The sequence below is a fragment of the Marmota monax genome, unplaced genomic scaffold (genome assembly GCF_021218885.2).
Source record: "Marmota monax isolate L192 unplaced genomic scaffold, Marmota_monax_Labrador192_F-V1.1 WCK01_AAM20220418_F8-fsc00006, whole genome shotgun sequence".
NCBI classification, from domain to species: Eukaryota; Metazoa; Chordata; class Mammalia; order Rodentia; family Sciuridae; genus Marmota; species Marmota monax.
Window position 1 is genome coordinate 11,846,902 of NW_026693712.1, and position 25,925 is coordinate 11,872,826.

Below are 25,925 nucleotides of genomic sequence, written 5' to 3' on the forward strand. Positions count from 1 at the left end.
CCTAGTCTGAAACTGCAATGGTTCTTCTTATGGAAGATCTGTGACATGGCTTTGCGGGCCACGCCCATTCTTCTATGTATCATTTAAGACACTTTAAAGAAAGATAAAGAGATTTAACCTTGATATAACTTGCTTTAAAAGCCCCAGGAAATGTAGCGGTGCCCTAATCTCAGGACCAGGTTTGCAGTGGGTTCCCTTTTGTTTCTGTTTGGATGATCTTCCCTGGGGTACATCCTTCATTTTCAGTGCGGCTCCTATCCTTTCTCTGGGCGTGGGGCGTGGTGCTGCATAGCAGCCTGTGCCTCGAAGCTGGGGCTATGTCTCCAGCAGCTTTAACAGGAGTGGACAGTGGTTGGAAATTTCTTCAGGCCAGGTTGCTTTACATTCATTGTTAAATCCAGAGGGATGACAAGGAAGGGTATGGCCAGAGCAGTTGGTCTTTGGGGATAGGGAATCTATTTGTAGATTTTTTTCCTTATGCTTTGTGTTTGTATTTTCATGAGCAAGAATTCTAGTTTAGAATAGATTATTTGTGTATTTTTTTCATGTCTATAGAAGATGATAATTATCTATGTACTATAAGGGTTGAGATACCTTATTAAGTATAGTTAAAAACATTAAAATATGGTCTCAGAGCTACACATAGAGAAAATGAGATTAAAGATCCAAATGTAACATCCATCGCTTATTGTCAATATCAGTCTAGTTAAAAAATGGTAATGTTCTGCAATTTGAATTAGATTTCCTACGCCCTCTCTTCCTTTCTGTGTAAGCTGCCCCACCCAGTTGCTGAAGTGTCACTATAATCTGAAGACTGAGGGGGGCAGTCTTTCCTGACCCTGTCCCCTTTTCCTCTCTAGTCACCACTTTCTGCCACCATGTTTGGTCCAAAGAAGAATTATTTTGTCATGTTTTTGTTTTTGTTTTTCTCCTTCCACTTATTTTTGCTTCTCTCCTGAGATTAAAACATGCCCACTAGCCTATGTTTATGGTTTCCTGGGTGCAGGGAGAGGAGACACAGTTCTCTGTCACTGGTGGAACTGGCTGGGCCTTTTCCTTTGAGTAGCTCAGGCCTCTGATCTTTTTTGTTCCCTCTCAGGGTATTTTATGGATCAACTTTTCTACCTCCACACTAGTCCTTGCTTCTAAATATCAGAGATTGACCATTCTGGGTGGTTCATCAGATCAGGACAACAGACCTTGCATATACACTGTCTGGCCCAGTGCTTGGCACATGGATACCTAATAATTTTCAGTTAAATGACTGCATGATTTAAAAATAATTTCTAATAATAAAAAGTCATATCTGTTGAATGTTAATTGTGCATCAGGCATTGTGTTAAGTGCCTTGGATGCATTGTCTCATTGAGTCATTGAATCAATACTGACAGTCACTATAGCTATCCCTATTTCATGGATTAAAAACTTAGAAAATCTCTTCTACCTTTTATGTTAAGTAAAACATAAAGACAATATTTGGGATGGTAGCCACCATATCAAGTTTACAGGGGGACAATTTTGGTAGTTGCAGTCATTGGTTTCCTCTTATATAAGCTATAACTTGAAGCTGACCACAAGGGTGGGTACTTTAGTTCCAGTGCTTTATATGGGTTTTCTAATTAGTTTTCCTAATTTCTAATTTCTCTGCAGGAAATCATCTCACAGTTAAGGAAATTGAAACATAGCTAGGTGAAGTCAGTTATCCAGAGTCATTCAGTGAGAATTTGGAGGCAAAGCTGGAGATTACACCCAGGGCTTGCCCAGCATCAAAGCTGAAGCTTCCCTGGTTCAATTCTGCCTCCCAGAGCCACCTGCAGCTTAAGGTTTTTGAAAGGTGTAGATGAAGAGCTCCAGAATTCCCTATAGAGGACTGACTATTTGTAAGTGGATGCTAATTGGATGTCTATAAATATTGTCTTTCAGATAATACGTTTCAATTGCATTTGAGGTTGAGTTGTGTGTATGTTATTTGGGAACTTCTGGAAGAAGCATCCTTAGTTAGGAATTCCACCTGGAGAGTTCAGTCTAAGGTGTGCAGTCAGAGCTCTGTGATCTTGCTTAAAAGTATTTTAGGTGCTATAAGGTTTTGGTTTTGTTGTGTTTTGTTTTTTTAAGAAGACAGTTCTTATGAACTGGAGGAACACCCAGCTCTTTGAAGCTATTGAGTTGGGGACTTAAAACTAGACTAGAACCTAAGGAAGTGACCAGGGAAGCCCCACCCTTGAATCTATACCTTCATTTTGCTTCTTAGGGTATCACTTAAGAATGGGAGAAAATATTAAGAGATGAAGGATTAGAGTTGGAGAAACTAAAAGAAGGAGTTACCCCAAACCAGCCCTATCCATGTAAGGCATCTAAGAAGGGAAATTCCAGAGTAAAAGACAGAAGAATAATACCAAACACTGAGGAATGGAAAGCATCTTAGATATCTGATCGTGGAAATCTTGTCCAGGCCCTGCCTGGGGTGTTCACTGGTTACTTGATATTTTGAGCAGGTATGCAATGGTTGCCAACCAGGTTTTCCTCTTTCCCAATACTAGCAAAATGCCTCTGGTGTATAAAGAGCTCTGGACGTTAGTTGCTGTGACTGAGCCAGCTGGGCACTTTGGAGAATTCTAGAGAAATAGATTTCCTGAGAGAATTCAAGTTTATGTGGCAGAACCATTAGCTTATAAATAAAAAGCCCCCTTTATTATCTCACTGGGCTGTTGGGAGACTTAAATGAGGCAGTGACCTTGAGAGTGGTCTGTGAACCCGGATGTTTTAAGGTCGTAAATATGGGTTTATTTATAAAATCTCAACTTCTTTGGAATGTGGAAATTAATAAAAGACTTGGCAAAGGTCTACTTTGGAAAGAAACTACTTGGGAAGCTTCTTTTTTAAAACAAGTTTTCACAAACAAAAATGAATGCTGTGTTATATGAAATCCGAGTTTTTTGCTTTGGTTATGTTACAGTTACTCTGCAGAATTGTACTTGTCATTTTTGACAGTCCAGTGAAGGCCATCAGTCTATTGTGAAGTTTGACCCAGGAACTCTCCCTGAACTTAAAGACAGGACGTTTTCCTAGTTTAGTTGAACTGTATTGTTTTTCAGTCCCAGTTGGCTTCCATCTTAGAGTGACACAGGTTATAGATGTCCTTTCTAAGTGATTATTCACAACAAGACTTTTAGTTGTTTTTCCTCTTTTTTCCTCAGCTGGAAAAATAAATTGAATTTGAAAAAAGAACAAAAACCCTCTATATCCTAAAGGACCCTTGTTTCTTTACCTACTGGCATATTTTACAGAACCATTTATGTCTATTTTATTACATTTGAAAAGTTCAAAAATTTTTATAAAAGTAAGGATGTGTCCCTAGGATGCAAATGTGCCTCTGTTTGTTTAAATCAATGCTTCTAATAAGAAGGGGCTTGGAAATTTGGATATGTTTTCATTCCCTGAGTGATGAAGCTATTGAGTTAGGGTCCTAACTAATGTTAATAGGAGAGCCAGACCTCTCCCTGGTTACTCTCTCCTCAAATCTATGTGCAACCTCACCTTTTCCTTAGGCCAATGGGAAATGAATGAAAAGACCTTGGAAACCCCAGAGAAATTGGCATCTTTGCTTTTAGACTCTTCTGTGAAGTCCTTCTTCTATTGAATCACACTCAACACACATCTATTTCAACCTATGAAATAGAGTCTTTCCCAAATCAAACCAAACTAGTTTAGTGGAATAGAATGAACCTCTCTATCTGGCCTCTTTTGGTCCCTGTCCCTTCATGGAGTCTAGCATACTTGACTTGAGGAATGTTTCTTCTGTTAATTAGATTGCAGGGAGCTCAGTTTAGTTTGAAAGACGGAGCCATGCACAGTGGAGCTGTTATAATATCTACCATTTACTGAGTGCCAAGCACAAACTATTGGGATTATTTAGTTCAACTCATAGCAAACTATGTGGATAATTTCATTTAACTCACAACAACTCATAGGTATAATTATGAGCCACCATTTTGCATTCTGGAGAGAGGCTCAGAGAGATTAAGTGACTTGCCTAAAGTCACACAGCTGAAAAAGCAAGATCCTAGGATTGTTCCTAGGATGAAGTGAGTTTTGTAGGCAAGAAAGCAGTAGGTCCATATGCACAGGTGACTACTCTCTCCCTCTATCATTTCCAACTTCCCACACCTGGTAGCTCACAGATGTGGGCCAGTGTTCAATGGAAGGAAGTAGTGAGGAAGGTCTGACTGAGCCTATCACACATCACTGTTGGAACCACAATTGAGTGTATGTCCTCCTAGCGGTGGTTCATGAATTTCTTCTGCCAGCTGTCTGCGTTAGCTTCTGGGTTTTGTCCAGGAGCATGTGTGAATGCAGGATGGAAAAGCAGATGCTATTTTTCTGCCTTGCTTAAGTGTGGATCTGGGCTCAAGGCCCCTTTTCACTCTCTACCCTGTCCTTTTCCCAGACTTAGGAGCCAGGCTCCCCATTCCCATTCAGCCAAGCAGAGACACACCCAGTACACTAAGCCAGATGGGGGAGCTCCGCAGCAGAATGATCCAGCAACCTATTTGGGACATCTGGAATTCAAGGACACATTTCTCATGGCTTAATCTCTATTTTTCTGGAAAGACTAGACAATGAGATATGAAGGAAGAAATGAGATTTTATTTTATTTTGATACTGGGGATTGAACCCAGGAGTACTTAATCACTCAGCATCCCCAACCTTTTTTTTTATATTTCATTTAAAGACAGGGTCTCTCTAAGTTGCTTAGGGCCTTGCTAAGTTGCTGAGGCTGGGATTGAACTCTCCATCCTCCTGCCTCAGCCTGAGTTGCTGTGATTACAGGCATGCACCACTGCGCCCTGCTGAGATTTTATTATTTAGGAGAGGTGTCCCTGGGACTAGTAGAGCCAAAGCATCTTCTTGCTTTATGATGCAGTGCAAGAGAACTCTGGAGGAGAGTATCAGCATGTTGTGGTCAGACACGCCCTTGCCTCTGATTGACTTGTGACTTTGGGGAAACCTGTATTATCCTTCTCATTTCCTGCATGGATACAGTTTGAACTAGGTGATCCCAGATATCCTGGCCAGTTCAGATGACCCTCTGAGCCAGCCCGACCTCAGTTTATTTCAATTTTATAGAGAGGAGTTACAATTCCTTGCTGTGAGGCAAGAGTGAGCTGGGAGAAAATGGATGAGAACTGCAGTTGTTGGCTTGAACTCAGCAGGACCATCCAACATCTGTGTTGGATATAAAGGGCTTTGGTTGCTTTTTACCCTTAAAATTCCAGCCCTTTTCTCATTTAGGGAGCAGACTTAGTTAGCAGATTGTGTAGAAGAGAAACAGAATAAAGATGATTGATAGGTTCTTTCCTTATCAGAGCTCTAGTATTAATTAAAATGAACATTATTAAAGTGATGCCATGATTCATTTGCAATCACAGACAGTCTTTCTTTTGCAGAAGGCTACTATTGATAAAGTCATAAAGGCGACAATCGCCTCAAATCTAGACGAGTCAAACAAGCAAACAAACAGAAAACAACTCTGAGTGTGTATATGCTTTCTTTTCAGCTGCTCTTGTCAACATTTTAAGTATGATGGCTACTCTCCATGGAAATAACCTACCTACCTTCAAAGACCCAGTAATACCATGAGTACTGCATGAGGTTACCAACCAAAGGGAATCTCTTGCACTTAAGTCTTTGCCTGGCCCATATTAGGTCCTCTGTCACAATTTGTTGAATGAATGGATATATTTAACATTTACTTGCAAGAATAATTCCAAGGAAAAGGATAACCTGAGAGTGCACACATTTGTTCTTGAACATCATCTTCCCTTTCATTGATGACTTTATAGAATATGAATTTTAAGACTTAAAATAAAGCCTATAAGAAACTGGCATGGGATCCCTGTGCCAAGAGAAACATTACAGCACTTTAGCAGGACAAGCAAGTTATTATAATGCAGGTCGTGCCCTGGGCAGATGTGCCAGGGAGCCTGTCCATCATTTGTTCTTCTTTCTTCCCTGGCCTCCTTTCCTTTCCTTCGAACTGCACCTGGGCTCATTCTGAACATATTTCAGGGACATACTTGGGTGCATCTTGCTTGCAAACAGTCACATCATTTCTCTTACTACAAACAATATAAAGAAGTAACATAGACCTTTAAGTCTCATTTCAAATAGAGGAAATTGTTACAAAGACTGTTTGACTAGGATGCAATGTAGATCTTAATTGAGGCCTCTTTCTGCCTTTGTACATAAATCACAAAGTCATGAGGGTTATTAGCAGCAATTAGATAGGCCAGTCTGCATTTGTACAGCAAACTTGGCCTTTTAGAAATATTGGCCAAGGAGCAGCTCATAGATTTTTGTTTGTTTGTTTGTTTGTTTCCATTGTTGGCCATTTAAATGGAGTGTTTTGATGTTTGTGTGTGTGTTCTTTCAAAGATTTTTCAGTCTCTCACCCCACTGCATCTGTCAAATTTCTTTGGGCTTTTATTTGGAGCTATTCTTGAGAATAGTTTTCATTTTCATTCATTCTTTGCTTTGAAGGGTGGGGTCAGTTAAAGCCAATTTTGCCAAGATCATCTCAATATAAACCACATAGTTTATGGTCTCAATGTAATAATAATTCATTAGATTCTTTTAAAGAAAGCCTCTGAAAGGGAAGGAAAATTTAGTCAAATGTATTCATGGATGTTAAACCTTTGGTTAGAAATCATCTGAAGCACTATATATATTATAATCATATCATATAATAAAATCATATGTAATAAAAGCATTTTTTCTATTTTTTAAATTAATTAAAAGTGTTTATTGACCACCAGCTCTGGGCCTAACAGCATAAATATTGGCATGGGAAAAATCTAATCTAGATAAATACACATGGAAAATTAGTTTAATAATAATAAGAATTAGTATTTATTGTATTTTATTCAGAATCTCAATCCTCAGAAAAACATAATTAGATTTCCCACAGAAGTAATTTTCTTTAAGTCACACAAGCCTTCAGTGGTGAAACCAAAATTCAAACTTAAGTTTATCAGATTCATAGCCCATGTTCTTTCTTCTTTTTTTTTTATAAGCGAGAATATAAACATTTATTTAAAGCAAGAAAATAAAGCATAACTAATTACATATTTTGATCATTGTCATATACCACAAATATCATGATAACTAGTATTTTTTAAATAGATGACCACTCATGATACAGATGTATAATACTTAATTTCTTGGCAACATCATCTTTGTCTCTTCATTAACCCCACTACATAGTGCTGTATTAAATTCTGCCTTCTTTTATCTTCTCCCACTTCTAGAATCCCAAAGCACTGGGTCCAGTCTGAGTTCATGTCTAGTCCAGGGCTTACTTCTCTGCACCTGTTTCCCATCAGGCTTAAGTGGTTTAGCTGATGGGAGATGTGAAGAGCGGCCAGTTGCTGCCCCTTCTCTGCATGTGGGTTGGGCATGGGGAAGTTTTTCAGCCTTGCTATTGGGTACAGTCTTGTTTTCCTGCATATCCATAGCAATTCCACACTGTCGTACTTACAGGAACAACTTGCTAGGGAGATGCCTCTCACACTCAGCTCCAAAAGCCGCTTTACATTGAATTAACAAAAATACCAATAAAGGATTTCTTAACAATTTGAATGCCAACTTCTCCAAACCCAACCCTGCATGTTCCATCCTCTGAAATAAATCCTAGGCAAGATTCTGCTGAAGTTTGTCTTAATGTGATCTGAAAATTTATTCTTAAAGATTTTTTTTTTTTTTGAAGTTCAGTCTCCCTTTACAGACAAGGAAACTGAGGCCAAATGAATTAGGTCTTTTTCTACTGGCTGGTTTACTGTAGCACACTGAGATTTTAAAAGTTAACTGAGACCCCCCCCCCATTGCAAAAAAAGTACAGTGGCTGTAGAAAAATTTACCAAAAAATATAAACAAATTAATAAACCACAATGAAATTACTCAGAGACAACCATTGTGAATCCAATTAGTATCCTTGCTGAGAAGTTTTTTCTTATGACTGTAGGTGCTACTTATTAAAATAGCACCTCAAATTGTTCATGCTGTTTTATGTCCTTTTTTTTTTCAATTCTACTATATATCATCGACAGCTTTCCATGTCTTAAATATTCTCCCGTAACATAATTTCAACTAGCTGTATATCATCCCATTGCTTGAAGAATTAAGGTAAATGAATCCCATTTGGTTTGTTTGAATAGTCTTGGTTGTTTCCAGGATCTTTGTATTAACAACAAAAATGAAATAAAAGATTTATTTTCAGTTGAAGTTTTTCAGTTAAAGTCCAATTAAAAGCCACCCCAAGATGAAAGGTTGAATAACTTGCTCAAAGCCACTCAGTGCAGGAGTCTCCGACTGTAGACTTGCATCCCAATGTCATGTCTCTGGAATGTCTCCATGCGAGTTACTTCATCCCTTGTGCCATTTTCCATGGAAAACCACTTTCTCTCTCTGCTTTCTTCAGCTCTCAAATGAGCACATTTGTTTCCTCGCCCCTGCCCCTGCCTGCCTTCCTGCCTTGTTGAGGCTGTCGACATGTATACAGGGACACAGTGTCCTGAGACCTGAAGCTGCACAGCTGGAGAGGAAACATGGCCGGTTTTCTATTCCCTCTCTCCTCGTTGGCTTAACCTATAAGCTTGGAAGCTGGTTTTAATTTTACATCTTCTCTCTGTATGTGTGTTTGTTTTTAGAACTCTTCTCCCCTTAATTCTTTCAAGGAGACCTTTATTTGAAAACATGCTCTCTTTCCCTCAAAGCCAATCTGGGTCCCAAATCTTGATGAGGTTACTTTGTTTACGGATATTGATAAATTCAGAGCAGGATTTCTGGTTTATCCAACTAAGTAGGTTTAAATTATGGCCTTATAAAGAGAAAAGGCTTTAAGTAATTAAGAAGTTTGTAAGGCAATTGAATGTAATCCTCTGCTTCTAGAGACTTCATCCTGAGTTTATTTCCCAAAGAAGATATGTTTGTTTTTGTTTTGGTTGTTTCATTGTGTGCTCTAGCATAGATTCCCTTTTGCTATGAGAAATCATGGGGAAAACTTACCTTTGCTAGGTTAAGGGCAGGAAGAGAAGGACCTGTTATTCTGACCCCTTCATTTATATGACTAAGACTATGTGGGTCAAAGAGGAAAAATAATTTGGCCAAGGTCAAACAGTAAAATAAGGTTTTTAAAAGGGGGCGGGGCTCATAAGATTCATTCTCCCTTGCTTTGGTTCATGCTTTCCCTCATGCTTTTTTGAGGGAGAAAGACAAGAGAATTTGGGGGACAAATCATCCCCTGACAAGCCCCCTGAAGTTCATATGTTGAAGTTGTAACCTCTTGTACCTCAGAATGTGACTGCTTGGAAAGAGGGTCTCTAAGGAGATAATCGTGTTAAATGAGGTCATTAGGGTGGGCCTTACTCCAGCAAGAGTCTCATAGGAAGAGTGTTAGGTCACCGACACCCAAAGGGAGACACAGAAGGCACAGGGAGAAGAGGGCCCCCAACAAGTCAAGGAGAGGAGCTCAGAGAAACAAGCCCAGACCCACGGTCTCAGATCTTAGCCTGCAGAGTAGGGAGAAGACATGTTGCTACTATTTAAGCCACCAGATCTGTTACTGCTTTATGGCATCTTAGCAAAGTCATACAAGGGAAAGTTAAGATGAAAGAATTTACAAATCCAAAACTTCTATCTTGGGAAATTCTCAATGAACAGACCAGGGAGACCAAGATAATTAATATGTGTAATAAACAATACCAGGCCAGAGCCCATGCTAATTGATTTTTAATCATAATTTTCATCTCATTCAAGCCTTATCACATGCCTGGATTATAGTTATTATTATCTCCAATTAATAGATGAGGAAATTGAGACTCAGGAAGCTAGTTTATTTAAATTACATGGTTATTAACTAACTGGTGGACTCAAACTCACCCTCTTTTTGACTTTAAAATCTTCACTGACCACTTCCCAATAAGGAAGTTAGTCCAAGCTGCTTACTTATCAAATTGTTTAATGGTAGGCGAAAGAAACAATGCCCTCCAATGTCTCCATGACCTGGAATCCACTTAATTGATTAGATAGAAAATATTTAGCTCCTGGCCTGGAGTTGTGGTTCAGTGGTAGAACTCTTGCCTCACATGTGTGAGGCATTGGGTTTGACTCTCAGAACTCTTTATAATTAATAAAATAGAGGTCCATCAACAACTAAAAAAATTTAAAAAAAAGAAAGTATTTAGCTCCTGACTTAGAACAAAATACAGATCAGGGAAATTCAAGACAATAACCAAGGTATTTGGGCTTTACTATAATCTCACTGGTGACATACTTTCACATGTCAAAATGAACAGTTACACCTAATGAAGAACTAATGTTCATAGTGGTGGACTTCAGGCCCTGAAGAAATCTGATCTGCCGAAGGAGAATCAGTAACCCACTCTGGGTCATATTTAGTAATGCAGGAAATCAAACCCACACGTCTATAAGGTAAATAGACTTGAAAATTGTCTAGACCAGAGTTTACAATGGGAGTTTTTAGAAATATTGTAAATAAGATGTGATAAACATTTAACCAACAAAATCCAAAACCAAAACAAAACCTGAACTCCCTGAAAACCCAGGTAGATGTTACGATAGAAGAAATAGGAGGTACTTTAAATACTGCATCTAGATGGCTCTATAGCAGCTCCTCCTCCCTGTCTTAAAGCTGTGTGGTCTGTCAGTTCTTAAAATGTAGACATTAGATTTAGTGGGAAGAAAACAATAGTCAAGTCAAGAGGTGAGTGGGTTTTGTTTTCAGCAGACACTGGAGTTGAATCCCAGCTCAACTAGGTATACCTGTGCAACTTTCTTGGCTCTGCCTTTAGAATCTTTAATCCAAACACTTCATTTCTCATCACCACCACCACCCTAGTTCAAGCCTCTGTCGTGGTACTGCAGGAACTCCCTGACTGGTTTCTGTGCTTCCATTTTGCCTACCCCTAATTTATTCTGCAGGCATAACCAGGGCTAGCCTTTTGAAATGTAAATCAATTCACTCCCCTGCTCAAACATCTTCTGTTGCACTTCAAATGAAACACAGGCCATGGCTCTGAGATCCTGCTGGGCTGGCCCTGCCAACCTCTAGGTCTTCAGGTCTTCAGGCCTTCTGGCCTTCAGTGACTGGGCATTGGCTGTCCTCCCCTCTTGCCTTCCCTGGGACATGACCTGCTCAGGTCCAACTAAGAGGTTCTGCTCTCTGTTCCCTCAGAGTGGAGTACAGTTTTCCTAATACTCAGATCATTCAAGTCTCTGTTCAGCTGACAGCTTCCTAGACATGCCTTCTTCATATTAAAAAGCAGTTCCTGACTCTCCCTGGGTTCCCCCATGCCCTTGTCCTTTTTCTCCTCAATATCAATAGCATTGTTGATAGAAATCCATAGTTTCCATTAGGACACATTCCTTTTGCTGAAGCTCCACACTCAATTATTTGCTAGATAATTATACCAATTATCTAGTAACTTACTCCATCCTTGTCTTTTCAATCACTACCATGGCAGGGAGTTTATTTTTCTCACTATAATATCTGTAGTATTATAAACAGAAGACATTAATAAACATTAAATGAAGGAATGAATGCATAAATTCACGATTTAAAAGTGACACATCTCCTTCACTTGACACTTGTATGCTTTCCCTTGGTTAAGTGGTTTGGGAAGAGCAGGTGTCAAGGAAGAGGCATCAAAAGCCTACTAGACATCTGCTCCATGATGATAGGGACATCCCTGCATCACCAAGGCTACCCTCGAATAAGAGGAATGGTGAATAAAAGATGAAGATGTGGGGTAACAGGGAGACAGTGGTAGCCTTGGTGAAAACCTGCTGTGTCTGGGATGTCCCACAAAGGTTGTATCTTATTTGCTACTTTTTTTAGACATCTCTTAATACACGTCACAATGAACATCTTGCTTTGGTAAGCATAAAACACTGGCAACTGTAAACTTTAGCCTGCAACATTTATGAGCAGAGACAAGTCATAAAAGATTCTTTCAGAATGTTTCCGAAAGAAGGCTTTACTCCTGGTGTTAGTCAATGAGTGTTGAATAATGATCAGGAAGAGAGAGGCACAATCTGGTGACTATGTGAGTAAGATCAAGTCTGTGTGTCTTTGAGCACAGGGGGCATATTTCTGTAATATTAGCATAGTCTTTGCAGACAGTAAACAGTCTTGTATGCATTCCAGAAGGTTCCTGTTATGTGTAAAGCCTTGGAACTATGTTGAAGGTGAAGAAATCTTTTGTTTTAGGATTAACTACCCTCCCCCTCCGAGAGTTCTGATAAGGTTTAAGTGGTGCCTCCTTTGTGTCTAGTTCAAGAGCTTCTTTCATTCCAGGTCTGCCTGATCTCTTGAAGTCCTTGTTCTTGGAGCATCTGCAGTTTTCTCTCAGTATAACATGGGAAGTTTGGGGCCCAAGAGTCAAAAATAGCCACTGCTTTAATAGCTACCTATCTCTCAAATGAAAGCAGAGCTATGAGAATATAAGCTTTTAAGCAGATGGAATGTGGTGACTAAGAGAATTAGCCATCACCACAGTCTGTTTCTTGTGTCAAGAAAGAAACAGAAAAAGAGTGACTCTTTCTTTCCCTCCCTGCTCCATGTTCCTTTTTAGGAAGTATGTCTGGGTCCTTAATTAAGGTATACATATAAACTAAACAGAATTAAAAAGAAATGAAAAGTCAAACTACTTTTCAAGGTTACAGAGAAAGGAGGGTGGGCATCCAGGTGGATGTTTGTGACCTGAGAAGATTTGGGTTGTAGCCTTTAAAGGAAGCCCTGTTTATTGAGCATTTACTATGCACCAGGATCTGGGCTTAATGGTCACTGAAGCCCTTTGGGGGCATATATCATTCTCCTCATTTTACAATCAGGACTCAAAGGCCTTTCTTCCCGCCCTCTCCCATTCTGCTGCTCTGCTTTGATTGATCACCTGCGTTCTTGGGCTGGGATGAGGAAGAGGAAGCTCCAGACTCAATCATTGATGTTTGGACTCCAAGGCAGAGCAGACTGGGGGCCATCTTTCCTCCCATGCCTGCTCTTCAGGGCCCCCTTTGTAGTGGGATCTGGAGCCCCACAACTATGTTATTCTCTTAAATTCATCCACTGTGGGAGAAGTTTAGGAAGTTGCATAAGCCAGTGGTTGTGTGTTTTTACCACAATCCCCAAGAAGTCCCCGCCAGCTTTAAAAGTATAATATCTGACTTGCAGAAGAATCCTTTTAGCCTCCACAAATAGATGGGAGCCTCTGCCTGTCATTTGAAGGTGCCCGCTCACACATTCCAAGGCCCAAGCCTGCATTCCACTTCTGGGAATTGCATTTTGGCCAGCTTTCAAATATAGTGAAAAGGTTTTTTGTTTCTGAAAAGCAGTAGGGTGGGAATTCACTAGGCTTCCCTGTCATTGTAAAGATCCAGTCAAAGCCAGCTGTCAGTCAGAAATGATCAAAGAGGAGAGCTGCCTCTTAAGAGGGAGGTGAGTACCATTCATCCACACAGCAGCAGAGAGAGGTGGTGAAGTCACTTGCTGGATCACAGGGCCATGACCAGATTCCAGGGCTCCTGATTCCCATTCCAGGAGTCTTCTTACTATCTTAGCCTTTCCAGTATGGCATTAGCTCAGATCCATCCATTAACACATGACTCCTAAATCCCAGGCCCCCATTTCTACTACATAGCTGTGTGGTTGGCCAGTCCCTCCAAATTATTATTTATACTCAGCAGGTCAGCTTTTTTGCTCCTTTTTTCTATTCTCTGCTTGAATTAGTGAGTCCTTCCTGGACATCCTGCTTTGAAACTGAAGTTGTGTTTGACATTATTTTCCCTTCTCTTTCACTTCCTTAGATGCTTTTCTCTGATTTTGTCATGCATGTTCCAATCCATATTCTTGCTGTTGCACTGGGCCATAGCAATCATTTAATTTTTTTTCCTTTTTATAAAAATTTTCTTTCTTAAATTCCTTCAGAAAGTTATTAAATGCCGTGTGCATTTTGCAACTAAAGAAATAATGTAAATATGCAAATAGAGGAAAGGGAAGAAAAAAGTTCTCTATACCTCCTCCTTTGGCATCCCTTCCCTTCCACCAAACCTAATATTAATAATTGATGTACATCCTTCCAGATCCTTTTCCTGCTTGAACAAAAAACATGATGAACATATGTAGCATTTTTGTTTGCTTTTGCAAGAACTAGAACATAGTTTGCCCATTATGCCATGGTTTACTCATTTTAGATATTTCTTCAGTTCAAGATATTTGCCATGCGTGGTGGTGCATGCCTGTAATCCCAGCCTCTTGGGAGCCTGAGGCAGGAGGATTGCAAGTTCAAAGCCAGCCTCTGCAACTTAGCATGGCCCGAAACAATTTAGTGAGACCTTGTCTCAAAACAAAACAAATAAAACAAAAATAAGCCACCAGATTTAACCAATTTAAGAACTTAAGAGTATCCCTAGTAATAGTAATCGATAGTGGGAATGTATTATAGCTTATTAAATCATGTCCCATTGTTGGACATTTCCAGACTAGGCTGAGTATTTTCTTTTTGCCTCTCCCACTACTCTCTCCAACTCTGTGTACCATGTTCTGTGCCCTGGAACTGTGGAGTCTCCATGAATACGCCCTTTTGCCTTTGGGATTTTGGTTGCCTTTAGTTCATGTGGCACCAGTAGGAGATTGGAGAGAAGGCGACCAATGGAGTCAGGGTCATTTTTTTGAATGCCTTCCTGCAGGGTCACTGCAGGCTGGCTGTATGCCTTCACTTCCATAGCCTCATCAATTCATTGGGTATTTTATTGAGGATTAAATGAACGAAAGGTTCCTAAAGCTTCTAATAAATTTTGGCACATAGGAAATTTTCAGTAAATACTAATCATGAATTATTGTATCCTCACTGTCGTCAGAACTGCCTTTGCCCATTCCTGTGTCCAAATTAGCCACTGTCCCGAAGATCCATGTCAGACGAGGCCTGTATGGACTCTTCCTCAATTACTGCCAGAAGGTTTTTCTCTTTCTCAATTAATAGACTGTTTTATTCAAGTATCTTCAGGTTTTTTTTTTTTTTTTTAAAAAATCAGGCATAAAGTACATAAAACTCCTTTATTATCTTGCATTGGGATGGTATATTTGTTAGAACTGGTGACTCCTCAATATCAATAGCATTATTGATAGAAGTCTGAATTTCCATTAGGACACATTTATTTTGCTGAATGTATGGTATCATTTGTCTACCATTATAGCCTCATCTGGGTGGTTTCACTTCCTTGAAAATCCTGTGTTCCTCTCACTACCAACTCATTCTTCCCTTCTCACCTCCGACCCCCACCACTGGTGACCACTAATTGTTTTACTCTTTCTACAGTGAAACTTTGTCTTTTTCTTCACATTCTTCTAGCTTACTTTTATTACTGGTTCATCTTTGCTTCTGCATAATATAGAACATCATGGCTAGTCATCCTGCAAGTATATATTTCAGGAATGAGTTATTAAATTGGTTTATCCTTAGAATTGAGGCTTGGGTTGGAATTCCAGGCACTTGCTCCTGGTGAAATAGACATTTGGCTTTTGCACAATCTCAGGAGCTAACAGGACAAAGATCCTGTTTGATGGAGGCTGGATCCCACTCCCCTAGGCTGCACATGTATACATGTTGTCACCCACAGTGCATGGATTGGAAGCCTAAGAAGGAATAATGCAATAGAAAACAACAACAACAACAACAAAAAAATAGCAAGACACACACCATCACATGAATCTAGACCAATGAGACAAATTAGTTCTCTAAAGCACTGACTTTTCTTAGTTCATACTGGACTTTATACACTAGTCCTGAGCACCATGTTTCTCAGGAAGTTCATATATAATGATAATAGCTACCTTAAATTTCTTCTGCAGTTTGGATTTGACTTTTATTGTATATCTGTATAATAGAAGTAATAAAATAGAAATTGTAGCACAATAGTAGTAGTCTTTTGTGTAATAGCTATTGCTCATGAGCCTTTTGAAAGTGTCCAGCCCTGCATCATGCCATTAATTCTTGTCGTAGGCCTGTGACATAGGCATTCTTATCTGTACTTCATAGATATGTAAACTTTGTATAGATACATAACCAAGCCATGTTGGTTCATGTCTTCCCATATTGGCCTGGCCCATATCAGCATGATATTTCTGTTGTTAAATCAGATTATTTCAGAAAGAGGGCATTAAATAACATTGACTCAAATGGGAAATTTTTCCTCTTTTTCAAATCTTCTGATGAGATCAAGTAAGGAGTCTCAATTTGATGGTTATCTCTCATTAACACTTCCTTGATACTTGATAATTTTTTTAACAAAATAGGAGATCTAAATATCCTTTTTGAACTTTCCTTTTTTGGACTGGGGATTGAACCCAGGGGCACTTAACCACTGAGCCATATCCCCAGCCCATTTTTATATTTTATTTAGAGATAGGTCTCACAAAGTTGCTTAGGGCTGCACAATGTTGCTGAGGCTGGCTTTGAATTCAGGATCCTCCTGCTTCAGCCTCCTGAGCCCCAGGCATGTAGCATGGCACTGGGCTCCTTTTTGAAACTTTTTGAAGGTAGCAAAATATATGTAAAATTTACTAATGATTTTATTTATTCTATGTTTACTATTTTTGGCAAATGATGTTGGCTTAGAATTTATAGGAATAAGATGTTGTTTACTTTTAAAATTGTTTATTTAAGAATAATATTAAATAACAGAACAGTTTGCACAGGATATGTCAAATATTGTAAAGGAGAAGCGAGCATAAGTAATTGAGATTTGGGCTGCGTAGACCCAGCTGACCTCCCTACAAGAACCGAATGGCTCCATGGTTCCTCCTGCCCAGTGCCCCTCCCCCATCCTCTTGATTTTGGCCTGGTTCTCCAATAATGTCTATCATTTGAGCGTATCCATGTTTGGAACACTCTTGAAGATTGACAGACTACTTATCAGGGGGCTGAGACCAAAGTGCCATCCACAGTTATTCCTTATCCACTCTGATCCAAGTCAGGTTACATCACTTGTCAGGCCCTTTGATAATTGCATCTTCAAAATGGTAAGCATGAGGTTTTGGGAGGGAAGAATGCATAGGACTGGCTTTGATATTCTGTTCCTGAAGGCTGACCAGCCATTCTGCCCTGGTTAATACTGCCCTTGGCTACTCTTGTCTCCTCCTTTCTGTTTTCCCTGCCACTTTCTACCTCCAGGGCCAAACATAATACCGTGAAACAGCGCGAGCTCCCCGTGTGCTGTGTACTCTGCATAGTGGGTTGCGTTGTGAAGGAGTGCCCCACATTCACTTCCATCCTGCACACCTTGGTGGGCACCAGTGTGTTTGGATAAAGAGAAAAATGAAGAGTGTGTTTGAGACTCGCAGCAGGTCAGTGGTTTGGAAGAGCCAACCCTGTTAAACTCTGCCTAGTTTCAATAAAGATTTGCAGACCTTTCTCTATCTCTGTCTCACAGGCATGCTGGTCATTGAGGGTCCCAAAGCCGTTCAATATGCTGGTAGGGAGGGTGGATGTGGGGCAATACCTTACCACCCACTCTCCTGCTGGAAGAGAGTAGCTTTTTATCTTTTCATAAGGGCTTTTTTTTTTTTTTTTTGTAGAGGAAGAATGACCTGGAAGGGCCATGGGAACTTGCCCTGTGCGGGTGGTTTAAAAGGAGAAGTCTTAGCTGGTGACAGGAACTCAGAACAGTTGGTGAGGATTGGCTAGAGACTGGTGTCTCCAGAATTCCCTTTATGGGAAGGTCTGTTATATTTTGATTAACAAAATGTTAGTTCAGTTTTTATTTCTAAGAGAAGAGTTTTACAGTGGCTTGTTATAATTATAAGGAATGATAATGTTGGTAGCTCCTACACATTGAGTGTTTACAGTGTGCCAAGCAGAGATCAATGTTTTATATAGAGTAAGCCCCATAATCCTTAAACCAGCACCCTAAGCTGCCCTTACCTAAGGTGCATACATAATAAGGTTGCATGCAGGTCTTCTTAGAACCTTCTTAGAAAATCAACAAGATTTCATCCATGTGGTCTATCCATCCTGATATATTCTTCTTTTTTTTTTCATCTTGATATATGCTTAAGAGTGAGAATGTTTTTTGAAAGTCAAATCTAATCACTCCAATGAGAATTTACTTAAAATAACTATCCACGCCTTCATCTGGACTTTTAAAAGGATTTTGAATCCCCACTGGGACTCAGAGTCTGTGCTTTGTGATTTGAATGCAGGTAACAAATTATTTGATTCTAGAAGATTCATTCTCCACTTTTTATTCTCTCTCTCTTTATGAGATTATAGCTTGTATACTGAGCTGCTGGAATGTCTACTGAGCATGGAACAGATGAGTCTTTAGCTCTGGTTTCTTCTGGTGGCACATTCTCCTTGCCTAAGATAAAACCAGCAGCTTACATTCTTTTTTTTATTATTATTATTTTTAATTTTTTATTGTTTGTTGTTCAAAACATTACATAGTTCTTGATATATCATATTTCACACTTTGATTCAAGTGGGTTATGAGCTCCCATTTTTACCCCATATACAGATTGCAGAATCACATCAGTTACACATCCATTGATTTACATATTGCCATACTAGTGTCTGTTGTGTTCTGCTGCCTTTCCTATCCTCTACTATCCCCCCTCCCCTCCCCTCCCCTCCCCTCTTCTCTCTCTGCCCCCTCTACTGACATTCATTTGTCCCCCTTGTATTATTTTTCCCTTCCCCCTCACTTCCTCTTGTATGTACTTTTGTATAACTCTGAGGGTCTCCTTCCATTTCCATGCAATTTCCCTTCTCTCTCCCTTTCCCTCCCACCTCTCATCCCTGTTTAATGTTAATCTTCTTCTCATGCTCTTGGACCCTACTCTGTTCTTAGTTACTCTCCTTATATCAAAGAAGACATTTGGCATTTGTTTTTTAGGGATTGGCTAGCTTCACTTAGCATAATAGCAGCTTACATTCTTGACAACGAGAACTAGAGGAGGAAAATTAAAATGGGAACCAACATACCCAATAAGCTTGAGTTCCTGATGCTGTCTTCTCACTCCCTATGCTAGTTGGAATCAGTCATCAGTCAGTGCTTGCTGTTCTTAACATCCTTGTTAAGGGTTTATCACCTACGCCTTTGCCCTGCTTCTCTCCCCTCTTCTTTCCTTTTCCCCTCCTACTTTTCCTTCCCTCCTTCCCTTCTTCCTTCTCTCTTTTCCTCTCTCTCTCTCTCTCTCACAAAACCATAATTTTAAATTTTTCTAAACTTTATTATGCCCTAGTGAAGGAAAAAGAGGTTACACTTTTATCATGCTTCAAGGACCTTTGCTACCCTGAATTGTAAATTAGTTCCCTTTACTGCATTAACATTTCAGGCCACAGGGGCAGGTTTAATGCATTGATTTTGTAAGTTCTGGCTAGATTTAGTGTATTTGTAAAGTTACCTACTTCAGAGAACTGGCCTGCAATTTAAACACTAAAACAGTCAGATTTGGTATCAGAGAAGAGAGCCCTGTCAGAAAGAGCCTTTTATTGTAAGGCTTAAATAGACTTGGTACAGTAGCCTCAGGGAAATCAGTACCAAGAGGTGAGACACCTGCGACTGTAACTGATTCACTGGGTCTCTTGGTGTGAGTCACCTCTCTGTGTATGTATCCCTATTTGGATAATGGGAGCAATAATTTTCTCTAGTATACTTCTTAAGGCTTTAAAAACAATTTAACATACTCTAAATAATACTAATGGAAAACGTATAACTTATATTTATTAGGTATACTATTCTGGACTAGGTATTGCATTCCTCCCCCCTCAATACCCTCACCCTCATTCCTGGCAGTGACTCTGGGAGGTGAGATAAGTATTATCATCACTCTGATCTAAAGACAAAACCTGAAGCTCTGAGATGTTTAGCCTGAACTTAAGATCCCATGCCTAGTCGAGTGGTCTAATTTTCCCAGTAGTGGGGAGAACATAGCTGGACTACAGCTTGCCAATTGGTGGCCTGATACCCTCCTGGGCTTCAGAAGGGTGAAGTACTGGCCCTTGGTGCATGTACAGGGCCCAAGCAGAGTCTCCAGCTGGTTACACGAGGCTCTGAATAGTTTCATTTTGGGTGCAGAGACCCTCCAGATCACCCCAGCATGCCCTAGAAATGTCACCATTCCTTATGTATATCATTACATGAGAAAGACTGCTGAGCTCCAACTAGAATGTGGGTGCTTAGAAGCCTTAGCTGCCAGAAACAGAAAACAAAGAGCCCCCAAAAGCGATGCTCATCACTGACGATGACATGTAATCAGAGATGTTGAGTGCTCAACTTTTCAGCTTTTGACCTCAGAATGTTAATCTATGAGGCTGGTCCTTGAGTTTATAGACAAGTATTTCTGTGTCCCATGACATTTGGTTTTATGTGGCCTGGTATGGTCAGTAGTTATGTCACACCTAACCCCCAAATTCCTCAGTGCCTTTTCAGCCTCTGTGACTCTGTGTTCTGGGCTGCCCTTTATAGTAGATACACCATGCATGGAAAGAGGTCAGAATCATCAAGTGCATTTTTAGTGGGGAAAGAATGGAAAGCAAGCTAAAGACCCCCAAAGAAGCATTTTTAGAGATCTATGAGTTCAGGTTTTGATATATCCTGTTCTTAAAAATAAAGACTAATAATAATAATACCCATAACCCATGCAGCAGGAGTCTTTTCACTCCCCTCTCTGAGACCTACACCAGATCTATCATTCATCTTTGATCATTGAGCCAGAAAGAGTTTATTTAATACTCATTTGAAGGGTTTCCAATGACACTAGCTCCATGGTGTTAATTCCACTTGGCTCAGCTCCTTCTACTCCTAAGGGCTCCACGGGGCCTGAGAGGAGTCCCTCCCCTTTATTGACATTTGATGCTTTTTGAAGGAAGTGATGATCACATTAGTGGTTCGGGCTGAAACCCTAGTCCTCGGCCTGGTCATGTTTCATAACTGTTCTCAGATTGGCCCCTTTCCAAAACCCAGTTTAGTTCAGCTCTTTGCTGGAAAGATAAAGAACATTAGAAAAGCATTGAATCCTGAGAGGGAACTCTTATGGTTATCAAGGTATTACATTATGAAGCGTCTACTGGAGATTCTGCTGCCTTCACAGACACACAGAACTATGTGGGGGACTGTGTTGGACTGTGACTCAGTGCAAGGCTGCCTCATGGCTGCAGAAGAGCCTCCTGGGAGCTTATGAAATACAGATGTGGTACCTGAGCAGGGACTGGGAAGAGGTATTTTTCTAATGTGTACATGAGTTTGGAAGTACAGACCTAGGCTGTCTCATACAGCCTTGCAGTACTGTTCAAACAGTAGCTTGCACCATCCTATCATTTTTTTTCCCTCAAAGGTAAAAATTCATAGCCACTTCATGTGTTTTTTTGACTCAGTTGCCTTTATTTTATGCTGATATAATACAGCCCCCTATGTCCCACCCTTTACCATTTCTTTGATACATGACAGCTTTCTAAGATGAGTTTTAGGAACCAAGGCAAACAGATCAAGACACTAAAGGAGTCTTTGGACTTGTGAGAGGATAATAAACAACATAAATCAGCTATTTCAGGACTTCTTAATTGATCAAACTTAATTGCAGTGGGAGCAGGTGAAATTTGCTGAGAAGTTAGGTAATGCATTGGGGGGTGGGGTGGAGAAACCCCTTGGCTGGAGGCTTGGCAAAGGAAAATGTGTCAGGTGAACATATAAGAAAGCAGAGAGAACATTTTTGCAAAGCTTTGGTGGCCAGGAAGCCTGATAGGTGACAAGAACTACCTGATTCATGGTTTCATCACTGCACAGAGTTTGAGGCAGTACATGCTAGGAATAAGGGTGGACATGTTGGCAGAGACTGGATCATGAGGGGCTTTTGCATCATGTTTGGTGGGAGTACCTTTTGGACCTCATCACCACAGCTTCCCTGCCCCATGTTTAAGGTTCTTTTTTTTTTTTCATAAATACTACCTTGATCTGTATTGTTTTAAAGTCCTCTCTCCTGACAATATGGCATGATGAAATTTCTTATTCTCTTGCAACACCTTGGGAACAGAAGCTAAGTGGTAATTTTCTATATCCCACATGGGGCCCTACTTCTATGTCTCAATTTCTGGCCTTGTTAACATGTTTGTATTTTGAAGCCACAAGTCACCCATCTGTGGGGCTTCTTCCATAAACTCTTTGGAAGCTATCTTATCAAATAGGGACCAGGGAATGAACATCATGGGAATGGTGATGTTGGATAGTTCTGAATATGAGGTCTTCCTGACCTTGACCCCTTGACCTGCCACCCTTCACCCCCAGAGTCAAAGAGCCATGGAGGACATTTGCCCCGAGCTTTGCAGCCAGATTCCTTTTTCTACATAGGCATTCTTCACTCCTCCAATCATTGTCCTTCCATGTGTCTCAGTGTGTTTTCATTCAAACCCAAACTCTTACCAATGCCAACATGAACAGCTTTCCCACCTCTCAGCCTCATCTCAGGCTACTGTCCTTGAACCTAAGCTCTGGCCACTTGATCTTTTTTTCAGATTTTCAAAGAAACAAGCTTTATTCCTACTTCAGACCTTCTGCACATGCTGTTCCTTCTGCCGGCAGAAGTTCTACATCCTCACCCTGTCAAAATTGCTCAAACCTGGAAAGACTTTTTTTTACATCTTTGTTTAAATAAGCCCCCTTCCCCTATATTCTTGACACTTAATATGCACTTTTACATTGTTTTGAATTTTCTCTTCTTCTTTATTGTTAGACTTTCCCTTTATGTTCCATAAAGCAGTGACATTCGTGCCTTATTCACAACTGTTCCCTCCCCACAAGTTTCATGATAAATATTCAATAATTATTTGCTGTATCAGTGGATGGATGATAGACAAATGGATAGATGGGTAGATGGACGGATGGATGGACAGGTGGACAGAGTTGAAGTCTCTAAGTTGAATTCTTCACAAAATCAGCCAGCCATTCTTTATTCACACCATAGCTCCACCAGCCAGACTCCTGGGAATACTTTTCTTCCCCATTAACCAACAAAGTTGCATCTGTTCAGTCACAAGCTCCTGCTTCAGTCTAAACTTCATGTGTTTAATGAAATATATGATCCCTAGGGTTGACACTAATTTACCCACCTCCTGACCTATATAGAGAAAACATATTTTTTGTTAATAACCTTGGAATATATTTTCATTGTTTCCATTTGGATCACTTATCCAAATTTCATCTAAGTAAAAATTTTTTTATTTTTCTTAGGTTTAAAGCAATAAGGATGCCTTCAGAAATTGTGAGCAATACTGAGTATGATGAAATAAATATGAATCCTGCATGATTTCTTCACCCTGAGTTAAACAATATAGATATTCTGTCTGTTTCTATTTAGTGATTTCCTTATATATCACAACTTGTGTGTTTGTGTATATACATATATGAGTATCCTGAATTTTAAATATAATATAAGCTGAATGTGTCCTTGTGTCATTATAAATACTTTTAGAAGCCTGTGGCCATGATAGATTGCAGAAGCAGGACGTGAAACTCCATAATAATTTCAATTGGGTACAAACAAAAAAGTGTGAATCCCCTACAAATACACCCAGCTCAGACGCTGAGTGTCTTGAGCACATGAGATGTCTTTATTAAAAACATTCCTGCCAGATTTCCAGAACAACAAATGGGGGAAAACTTGGCAGACCACTTTCCTCTGAAGAACTAACTATGACAATAACTCATGTTTTCTTTCTTTTCTAGAGTGACCGTCTCCTTATCAAGGGAGGCCGAATTGTCAATGATGATCAGTCCTTCTATGCTGACATTTACATGGAGGATGGCTTGATAAAGTATGTACATAGAACTTTTTCTTTTTAAACTTACTGTCTTCATGGAGGCCTAGAAAGAAGTCTGTATTGCATTAATGAAGTGAAAAATCTAAGTTTGGTTAGCAGGATATTTCTCAAGACTGCTTTGTACAAGCTGTATTGATCAGCACTCTATGGGTCATGGGAAAGTGGCATGTGTGTATTGCTCACAGTTTCTGAAGGCATCACTATTGCTTTAAATCTAAGAAAAATAAAGTCTTTAAAAAGCACCATAAAAATCCCTTGGCCTTGAGTAAAAGGTATCAAAGAAGTTGAAATCAGGATAAGAGAAGTACACAGAAAGATATCCATTTATAGGTAAGGTTTGGGGGATAGTGTATTTATTTATTTTCTCCAGATTTTTATTGGTGCGTTATAGTTGAACATAATGGTAGGATTTGATATTACATATTCATGCATGTATTCAATGTAAGAATATAATTTGGCTAGTATCACTTCCCAGCACTGGCCTCTCAGTGCTAGAAAGTGTATTTAAGTTGAAGTTTGACAAAGGGGTAGGGCTTAGAATGTCAGGGCACAGATTGAACATGGATTTCAGGCATGATTTCCAAATAGATTCATCAGAGAGGTATAATTTCTTTAAAAATAGTTGGCTCTTAGGTGCCTATAAGTGCATACCAGTTAATTTTTATGCATAAGTTCCTTATTTATGAACCTCAAAGAAGGATTTGATTTTTGCAGTCTTGTTTTTTAGGTCTTTAATCATGTACCACAAGTTACACCAATCACACTGATAAGACATTGTATAAAACTGGAGTATCCAATCCATCTTCTTAGCTACCTGTGATCTCATTCAGTTTTATTTTTATATTACTAAACTGCATTGGTTAGTTTAAGATTGTGATTATACGAGACCTCTTATTTATCTTTGAAAAGTTAGCTCAGATATAGTTTTCTGTAGGGAGGCACATGTTCTTATCAAATCCCAAGCCTAAGCTAAGGGAAGGAAGCCTAAGCTTCCCTTTCTGTGTTCTCAAAACATTCTGTGCTTTTATCAATCACAGCAATTCTGTCATAGGTCCCCTTAGAGCAAGGACCATATCTTGCTCATCTCTGTACCCTTGACTCTTAATCTAGTGCTTTAGCACATTACAGATTTGGGTAGAGTTACCTTTTACAGAGTGTGCACTATGTGCCAAACACTGTGTTAGATGTTTTCCATGCTATCTCATTCAGTCTGCCAGCAGCACTGTGGAATAAGTACTATTGTCACCCTCTTTCTTAGGTAAGGAGAAAGAGACACACAGAAAGTAAATAAGCAAAAGGTCAGCACATCTGTGAAATACATTGAATGGCTGGGTGAATGAATGAATGGATGAACAAATACAAAAATATTCATTCATAGTTTCTTTGCAAATTCACATTTTTACTCTTCTATGTTAGAAGAGAAGTGGAAATAATAGGCAAACCACAGTGTAATGCAACAATTTCTTGAAAATATAAACCAAAATTGAGTATATATTTTTCTATGACTAAAAAATTATATTGTTGGAGGTATGCGCTCCCTCACTTAGAGACTTTCACAGATGGAAAAAAATTCAGTACCTAATGCCTCCTCCTCATTTCAGCACTCATGACAGTCATCACTAATTGACCACACAGCTTTTTTTGCAGTTGAACCTAAGATCTTCACATGTTATTTCAGGCATCCACAAGCAGAACTGAATACATAGGATGAATCTTTTTTTCCATGTTTATTAGAAAGACTGCAAAGCCACATGTTGAGGATATTACAGAAGGAATTGACCATCAGTTGTTTGTTCTGTGAGAGAGAGAAGGTTGGGTGAACGTGATCTTTATCCAATCCTGAAAGTTTGTATATCTCTGACAACCTTCTAGCTCACCAATATAAGGACAGAAATAATCTCTTTAATTGTTGCAAAATTGTTTGCCTGTCTGAATATTTATGGAATACTTACTATGAGCAAGGCAGCTGTCTAAGGCACTAGTCATCATGCTTTCTTCCCCAGGGAACTTATAGTCTTTTAGGGAAACTGATATATATAT

At 39.6% G+C, this 25,925-nt stretch overlaps 1 protein-coding gene across 2 annotated transcripts in view; it reads left to right on the plus strand.

Moving 5' to 3' along the window:
* Positions 1-25,925, plus strand: part of Dpysl3 (dihydropyrimidinase like 3) — a 104,783-nt gene that overhangs the window by 51,505 nt on the left and 27,353 nt on the right. For both annotated transcript variants that reach the window (XM_046460310.2, XM_046460312.2), the window contains exon 2: positions 23,791-23,879. In XM_046460310.2, coding sequence (XP_046316266.1) covers positions 23,791-23,879 — 89 coding nt within the window. The remainder of the gene's footprint in view (positions 1-23,790; positions 23,880-25,925) is intronic.